We start from the raw sequence: 10123 nt of genomic DNA on the forward strand, positions 1-10123 counted from the left end.
AGTATTATTACTACTAATACTACTACTACTACTAATGCTGATCCTACTACTAATACTTCTACTACTATTACTACTTCTACTGCTACTACTACAACAACAACTAGTACTACTACTACTACTACTACTATTACTTCTACTACTACTACTACTTCTACTACTACTACTACTACTACTACTACTACTACTACTACTACTACTACTACTACTACTACTACTACAACTACTACTACTACTACTGCTATTACTCTTACTACTACTACTACTTCTACTACTTCTAATACTACTACCACTACTACTACTTCTACTCCTACTACTACTACTACTACTACTACTACAACTACTACTACTACTACTACTACAACTACTTATACTGCCATTGCTACTGCTTCCGCTACTGCTACTGCTAATACTGCTGCTACTGCTGCCACTGATGTTACTGCTGCTGCTACTACTGCTTTTGCTGCTGCTACTTCCATTACTACTACTTGTACTATTACTATTACTACTGCCATTGCAACTATTACTGCTACTGCTACTGCTACTACTACTTCTACTGCTACTGCTACTACTACGACTACTTCTACTACTACTACAACAACAACTTCTTTTACTACTACTTCCACTATTACTTCTACTAATTATGATATTGCTACTACTACCACTTTTTTCTACTCCAACTACTACTGCTACTGCTTCCTGCTACTGCTACTGCTACTGCTACTACTACAACCACCACTACTTCTTCTACAACTACCTCTACTTCTACTACTTCTACTACTACTACTACTATTACTACTACTACTACTACTACTAATATTACTACTACTTCTACTACTACTAGTACTACTACTACTACTACTACTACTACTACTTCTACTACTACTACTACTACTACCGCTACTGCTACTACTACTACTAGTATTATTACTACTAATACTACTACTACTAATAATGCTGCTACTACTACTAATACTACTACTACTATTACTACTTCTACTGCTACTACTACAACAACAACTAGTACTACTACTACTACTACTACTATTACTTCTACTACTACTACTACTTCTACTGCAACTACTAATATTACTACTACTTCTACTACTACTAGTACTACTACTACTACTACATCTACTACTACTTCTACTACTACTACTACTACTATTACTACTGCTACTACTACTACTAGTATTATTACTACTAATACTACTACTACTACTAATGCTGATCCTACTACTAATACTACTACTACTACTACTATTACTTCTACTGCTACTACTACAACAACAACTAGTACTACTACTACTACTACTACTATTACTTCTACTACTACTACTACTTCTTCTACTACTACTACTACTACTACTACTACTACTACTACTACTACTACTACTACTACTACTACTACTACTACTACTACTACTACTGCTATTACTCTTACTACTACTACTACTTCTACTACTTCTAATACTACTACCACTACTACTACTTCTACTACTACTACTACTACTACTACTACAACTACTACTACTACTACTACTACTACAACTACTTATACTGCCATTGCTACTGCTTCCGCTACTGCTACTGCTAATACTGCTGCTACTGCTGCTACTGACGTTACTGCTGCTGCTACTTCTGCTTTTGCTGCTGCTACTGCCATTACTACAACTTGTACTATTACTATTACTACTGCCATTGCAACTATTACTGCTACTGCTACTGCTACTACTACTTCTACTGCTACTGCTACTACTACGACTACTACTACTTCTACTACTACTACCACTACCACTACTACTACTACTACTACTACTACTACTACTACTACTACTACTACTACTACTACTACTACTACTACTACTACTACTACTACTACTACTACTACTACTACTACTACTACTACTACTACTACTACTACTACTAATACTACTACTTCTACTTCTACTACTACTTCTACTACTACTACTACTACTACTACTACTACTACTACTACTACTACTACTACTACTACTACTACTACTACTACTACTACTACTACTACTGCTACTGACTGCTACTGCTACCTGCTACTGCTAGTGCCTGCTACTGCTACTACTACTCCTATAACTACTGCTTCTTCTACTACTACTACTATTACAACAACAACTAGTGTTACTTCTTATTCTATTACCAATATTTGTTTTACTTTATTAAAAATAAGGTAGAGGGGATACAGACGACTCAGAGGAAACACAATCCAAAATGGAGACGAAAGTACTAAGTAAGTACTGAAGTATTAACTCAAATGGTTGTGTCTCGCGTTAAAATGTCAATGCCCTTTAAAATAAAATAATTAGATAATGTATAATTGAGGACTACACATTTTCGAAATGAAGGACATTCCTTACCTCGGACTCAACACGCTGGCGACAAACATCTAAAATGTATCATACACATGCACATACTGTTGTTTTTCCATTTGTGGATTTATAAAATGCAATCCCATGCAAGTCGGGCTAATATATATGACATCTTAAAGACGTATGTCTTTCTTCAGTGATCACTCGAAGTAAAGCGTAACATCTCGCCATTATTTGTCCAGGTGTTAAATATGCTATGTTTCATGCTTCTGCCATACTTATACCTGAGGAGCAAATTGTGTAGTTTGAAGTTTGTGCGTAGTTCTTACATGATTTTTGTAATGGAAGATGTTCATGGGACTGACAGTTCTATATTTACATAGTGCATTGTTAATTTAAAGACGATATATTGTATACCTCAATTATGTCATTGGCTTAAATGTCAGTTTAAATTGTTACGTAGGATTGTATGTTACAAGAACTATAAAGAACCTGTACATATATGCTGTGTTAATTGATAACACATACATGCTGTGTTAATTGATAACATTAAGTCTGTGAAACAGCACTTGTTTCTGTGTCCGATAACATATAGTGGGGTCATTGACTGGAATATTACACATAAACCAATCAATAATTTTGAAATAATGATGACTATTTTCTTTATTGTTTTATACGTTTTTTAGGTTAAACGTTAAGTTTATCTATTTCTCGAAGATGTAGTTCGAAATAATGTGTTAAGATTAATAGTGTTCTTTTATCCATGTTCAGTTTGCCTCAAAGTGTTTTCGCCTATTTGATACGTTTTATTAGTCATTGTAAAATTTATTTACATTTGTTGACTCATCTTTTGTACACACCATTTGCCTTCCGGATAAATTAACATAAAGAAAATAAAATACATTGAAACAAATGGTTATACATTAAACCTTTGAACTATACTGACGAATTTTTTGTTTTTATTTTAGACATGAAACCCGATTTGGGAAGTGATGAGTTCGATGACCAAATTTTGGTAAGCGTGCATACCAATTGTGTATTGTATATTTATGTTTATAAATGTCTTTGTATAATGTTCACATTTCTTGGCTTTCAGATCACTGAAGCAGAGGCGCAAGTGATTATGAAGGTTCTTGATAATGATCAGTCGAGAAAGACAACCCCCCCTGCGATAGAAAAATTGTCTTTCCAATCGAGGTCGGTAAAAACAACTGCGAATGATAATAGTTTTGATCAACTCCAGTCAACAAAGCAAAAAGTATCAGTAGTTGCGTGGGTTCTTGATCTTCATCGGTCGACAAAGTCAGAGATTTATGCGAATCAGACAGAGGCTGATGCTTGTCAGAAACCTGATGGTCTAGCAAATGCGGCTGCGACTCAAAGCGTTGTTGATCCAGCGGAGGAAGCTGATTTTAAGAATGTTCTTGATCAATGCGGCTATTCTGAGTTGATGCATCTAATGGAACGAAGCAACAATGAATGGCGGGATACGAAAATAGAAATTGCCATAACAGGTGAATCAGGGAGTGGAAAATCCAGTTTGATTAATGCTTTAAGAGGACTAAAGGACGATGCCCCTGAAGCTGCGATTCCTGGCTGCATTGAAGCTACTATGGAGCGAAAAAAATACCAACACCCCGACAACGCAAATCTCGTTCTTTGGGATTTGCCTGGTGTCGGAACCCCAAATTTCCCACAAGAAACATACATCAAGAAGGCATGTTTTAACGACTATGATTTTATAATCATGGTGTCTCAGTCGCGATATACCATAACTGATACATGGCTGGCAGAGAAAATACAAAATATTTTTCCTGACTCAAACCTTTTTTTCGTTAGAACAAAAATTGACGTCGATCTTGGAAGTATCCAGAAAGGAAGAAGCAAACATATGTCAGATGAAGAACTCCAAGGAGTATTCAGAAATATAAAGCAGAATTGTTATGACAATCTGAAAAAGGCAAGGATAAATAATCCGTACGTTTTCATGGTAGATAACCATGACACATCTGCATTTGAATTCGGTAAGCTTGCTAATACGCTCGTTGCGAAGGTCTCCGCCTTAAAGAAAGATGCTTTAATAATGACCATACAGGGCTTCACCAAAGAGATTGTCGCTGCAAAATACGACCTTTGCATTGCGAGAATGAAGGCTATTACGAAGCAGGCAGCTATCGCAGCGATGAATTCAAATCGAAAACACGAAAACAGAGAGCGTTTTGAGGTTGAAATTCTGAAACAGGAAGTGATGCTTTATAAGCATCAGCTTGGAATTGACACAAACTCGTTGGACATTGTTGCGCGAAGGTTTGGGATTGACCGTGAGGAGGTGTATGTGAAACTTAATTCTGAAACGCAAGTGATTTTGCGAAATTTTGAACAGTTCTATTTGAAACACGACAAAGTTGTTCCTTCAAATAGGCATTCATTGCCATTCATGAGTCAGTTTTTCCTATTAAGAAGCTACCAAAAGCAATGCTTATATGTACTGAAAATCGTATTAGACAAATGCATAGATGAAAATAACACTTTACAGAAGAACATAGCAGTCTGGGAATTGTTGCCGAATTAAACCAGGTCTGTAATACTTGGATATGGAAACTCTGAAAGCAAAAACAAGACGACTTTAAATGTGTTTGTACCCACGTGTATGCGACAAAGTACTTATTGTCACTATTGTGAGATGTTCTTGAAAAAATTGCGATTACAAACACCTGAAATCGATATCGCGTGTTATTCCACATCTCATTATCATCAAAAATTCGATTTATACAAAATATGATACTATTATATAAACAGGCTGTTTGCATAAAGGTCACGGATGTACATAACATATTCGGCTCTTTGTGTTATAAAAACCCCGCGTGCTTTATATTTTGTATGTAAGAGCGAATGGTCTAGATTTGTTGATTTATTGCCTATTATGTTGTTCCATACGTTTTTTTTTACATTCACGTTAAGTATCTTTGTATAAATGCCAGTTAACTACTGATCAAGCACACCGTCAATGTTGATTTATTGCATCGCTACAAAACCGCGCACACAATAGACATCAAATAGTGAGACTGAACGTGTATTGTAACTTTTTAATTTTTGTTGACGTGTGTGTTTCAGTCGTTTAATGTATTGAAATTATGTATTATGGAAACAACTATATTATGATTGCATACATTGCTTTTCATTTTGCGATTTATGAGAAAGGCTAGTTTAATATTATTACAAAATAATTATTTGTTATCCCAAATGTAATTTGTAACTATGTAGGTATGCTTTAGTTGAGAAATTATAAGTTGCTAAATTGTGCAAACGACGAGTATTGCTTGCAATAATAAGTTTAGGTTCAAACACGGACGCAGAGGCACACCCCCCCCCCCAGTCACAAATCGATAATTCAAAGGGATTAGTTCTGCAAATATACCGACAGTATGTAAGTTTAATTCTCTAAAAATAAGAACAATTATTATGCGTTTAGTCTGACGTTAATTGTGTCTGTATTGTTAATGCTGGTATATTTTGTATTTGTAATAGTATGTACGTTTGAATAAATCAGAGAATGTGCATTGAATCAAAGTTATTGTGTTGTATGTTGGACCTAAACACATTATCAGTCAAATAATTGAAATAAAACCAAATTTAAACACACTTAAACTGTCAGGTTTCGTGTACATTTTCGTTTTTGGGATTGGCTGTGAAGAATAAATATTATTTTTATCAGACTCAGGCCCGTAGCCAGAATTTTGAAAAGGGTGGTTCGAATTTTCCCATCAACGAATGTTATTGAGCAACGAAGTGGCGAAGGGAGTAGGTGCAGGAGGGGATGTTCCCCTCCTGCAATCGGGGGTTTGAAGGTCCTCCCCCTAGAAACATTTTGAAAATGAAACGTAAAACACTGCATTCTGGTGACTTTTTATCTGTATTTAGAGACTGAAGTTATAGAGCATATTATGAAATTTCCCTTTCATTGACCATACTCAGTGACTGATCGACATGTATATGATATAACATACATTTATTCACCATTACCGTTTTTCATTTACCATCTTTTTTTACATTATAGTATACGGCGTTTAACCCGACACTAGTATGCGCGCACATACTTTGTTTACATATGCAACAACACATTCATAGAAAGTAAAATAAACAATAAGAACGATATAAAATATCATTATTTATTGGAATCTTGATAAAATTAGTGTATTTAACATTTCCAAAATTTTACCGTTATAAGTCAAGAACATTAAAAAGAAATATTTGACTTTTTTGAAAACAATTGTTTGTCTGCTATTATGGATAGTACCAGAGGCCTAACATTGCTCTAAACGTGCGAATAGTGTATTGTACAACAAACACTGTTTAACAGAACTGGGTCATTTCTAATTTGCATCAATACCAGGGTGCAGGATCACGTGACTCTGTTAATGGAAGTCAACACACCGTTAAGTGCTGCTTTTTCCAAATAACTTTGTAAAACATTTTTTCTTAAGAATTTCAACTAGTGCATACAAGATAGATTTTTAAGCTGCGTATGTCAATGCGCAATACATCATAATTACTTTATATAATAAGCATGTGTTCTTTTTTTTAAATGTCATTTATAATGCACAAATATCCTTCAAGCAAATTGAATTTTTGTCACCGATTTCAGACGTATTCTCAAGGATGGGCACAAACTACAAGACAAACTGTCTTTTATGCACTAAAGATTTTGCGATGTATTTCAATAACGTGACATATATGTAAAAATAAAGTTATAAACGGTGTGTTTACATTCTGTCCAGCCCGTGTGTAAATACATGAAAACCAGGCTGATTCTGCACCCTGAATACTAAACAGAAACAAAATGGTATAACTGGTTACTTTTACTGTTGTCAACTATTTTTTAACAAATAAGTTATCTGTTTTCTAAACTTATTTCAGAAACACATAAAACATAAGGCTTCATAAAGACCCTATAACCACAAACTACTGGCCCTTTGGTCTGAAAGTCCTTAACAGTGAATACCAGGGCATTGCAAATAAGGACGTATTTGCCCATTATGCTCAAGATCCGTCACAATTAATGAACATTAAACATTAACGTCCACCTGATCCAATGTTATAACGGTTTAAATTCATTATAACAGCATAGATCGTCTCAAATGTTGCTGTCAAAACTTCTATTGATTTCAGCAATTCTTCGGTTACAAATTGTAAATAAAAATCACGGTCTATCTTGGAAATGACTTCATAGAGAAATTAAATTGTAATGATATGGTGACCTGTCGGTAGCCTATTGAATTCAACATTAACGCTTAAATACGAAGACTCACTGGATTCAGGGAAAAGAGAAATAACCAGTTGTGCGTCGATTAAAGATGCAACTGATGGTACACATCTTTTTACTTGTCAAAAAACTTTGGGTGCGAACGCACCCAACGCACCCCCCTCCCTGGCTACGGGTATGAGACTTGAGACGAAGTTTGTATTTGTATTGTGAAGCGAGTGGTAAATCTTTTTTTAAGTCAGAGGTTACACACAGGCAGTTCAGAATTGAATATCGTACGGAACCATTGAGAAGAGATCGTCAGTATTGTTATAAAGTTGTGGAACCTTTATGTTATCGAAGTTAAGCGATCCAAAAGGTATGTGGGGTAGGAAACTGCTCACAAGCATATAAGTCGCAAAATCGCTTCAGATAGACTTTAAACACATTTCTGTCATATGGTTCTGTTAAAAAATAGGGATGTTAACTATAAAAGACAGGTTATTATATAAAAAGATTCAACCGAGGTAGCCCGTTAATGCTACACGCTTAACTGGGCAATATTATTTAAAACTTTTAATGTCAGTATCCAATTAAAAAGTAACACTTATGCACGTCTGTAATTAAACGCATTCAGGCGATATTTATCTTCGTAATTATTCAGATATATAAATGCCATTTCCTCATAATTGAACAACACTACGCCGTAATTAATTTAATGCTTGATACCCTTTCGTTTAAATAATTTGCACAGGTGAGATCGGACGTTGTTATACTTTCTTTTTTTAAATTGTATTAAGAGTATAGATAAAGATAGGAATCTATATGTCAAAAGTCTATTCGAAGCCAATTAAGGTGAATTTGTGAACGTCCGTGCGTCTAACTGCTAGAACTTTTTCAAAAGGTAACTTCATTACGAATTTCCGCATATAATTTGAAAAACAACCCTACATATTTGTTATCATCTTAAACGTCATGGTCACAGATGGACATGCTATGATAAATATTATGTCCAGATTGTTACTGCGTAATTCATTATGGAATAAAAACACAAACAATCGAATCGAGATGAGCACCATATTGAGACGTTTTCTCACATTACAAGACTATTGTTGCTATGGTTCAAATGTCAAGCCCGCAAATGAAACCTTATGTAGGTTTCCAGATTGAAACAGTTTCATTCAGTAAATAAGTTTAGCATAACATGCTTCATTAGCCAAAAGGTCAAGGTAATATTTGAAGGTCAGAGATCAAGTATGAGCACTCTTGCGATTTTTCTGACACTAAGCTGATCGACCTGTAAATACAAATCAAGCTCACAGCAACGTAATTTATATTAAAAACCAATATAACAAAATTTTTATTCGATTTTAATTGTGGAAATGCTTCGATTCCCCGTGCATATCCCGTGCAAATCCGGTTGTGGACACAGGGCAGTAAGATAATATTTCTCTTTTGTAGCTGCATCTCATACCAAGAAGTAAGTCATTTTGTAGCTGGTTTTCTGAGGTTGGGTCATCGAAAAGATAACTAAAATAGTTTGCTACATGCCATTATAAGATTTAACTCTTGTTGGCAAAGGTAATGTTAAACTTTGTTTATTAAGTGAAGTCCTAAATACAGAACGTTTTACAAAGGATAATGCATCAAGTAAAATTATAATGTTAAAAGCATATCATACTAATTGATATTGCAATATTTCGAAAAAATCAGTAATTTTAGTACAACCATTGTCAGAAAGCTTTTTGGGCTTAACTTGGATACATCTAAACCAGTTATTTGAATTTGCATGCAAGATTTCAATTTTCGCGATGAGGTCATCAATGCTTGGTATACTTTCTGGGGAAAACAGTAGCATCTGAACTATTCATGACTAAACGTTTTACAACATTAATCATTATTATATTGTGTTAAAGATCCTCTGACTAATTCGACAAAAGTGATTAAAACATAACATTAACACTATTAAACAAAAGCTGACAACGCAACGAAACTAGTTGCTGAACATTTGACTTATTAATTTACTTTAATAATTTTGCTGTCCCAATCTTGTATCTACGCATAAAATATTAGCTCAAGAGCAGTAGAACAGGGTTTTCTATTTTAGTAACAACGACATGACTTTAATAACACTAGCCCCATATGCAATACCAAGCTACGTCTGCATGTAAACTAAAAATGCTCACAATATCAGAACAATACATCCATCAAAACTCAAATAATGGATTGGAACTCATTTTTCTATTTTCATTTAAAGTGTTTTTGACATTGACTTAACCCAGATACGTGGTCTGTAAGTTCATTAAATATACAATGTATGCATAAAAAGGTGACAAAAACGACGTCAACAACTGTCGCAAAGTTACCCTTATAAGTATGTATTTAAAAATGTGTGCCATTAAATTAGACGAAAGATTTCGTAAGTAGTTATACATAAATAAAGTCCTGAATTGTTTCCATCTTGTATTCTTACATCACAAAGTACAATATATTGTATTTTGTTCATTTCTTTAATTTTTACTAGAGACAATATGGTAAA

At 34.5% G+C, this 10123-nt stretch overlaps 1 protein-coding gene across 1 annotated transcript in view; it reads left to right on the plus strand.

Annotated features, from left to right (window-relative positions):
- Positions 1-5902, plus strand: part of LOC127853720 (T-cell-specific guanine nucleotide triphosphate-binding protein 2-like) — a 19838-nt gene extending 13936 nt beyond the window's left edge. Inside the window, exons 5-7 of the mRNA XM_052388460.1 lie at positions 2204-2263; positions 3311-3357; positions 3439-5902. Coding sequence (XP_052244420.1) covers positions 2204-2263; positions 3311-3357; positions 3439-4914 — 1583 coding nt within the window. The 3' untranslated portion in view covers positions 4915-5902. The remainder of the gene's footprint in view (positions 1-2203; positions 2264-3310; positions 3358-3438) is intronic.
- The last annotated feature ends 4221 nt before the right edge of the window (positions 5903-10123 follow it).

The sequence above is a fragment of the Dreissena polymorpha genome, chromosome 12, assembly GCF_020536995.1.
Source record: "Dreissena polymorpha isolate Duluth1 chromosome 12, UMN_Dpol_1.0, whole genome shotgun sequence".
Lineage (NCBI taxonomy): Eukaryota > Metazoa > Mollusca > Bivalvia > Myida > Dreissenidae > Dreissena > Dreissena polymorpha.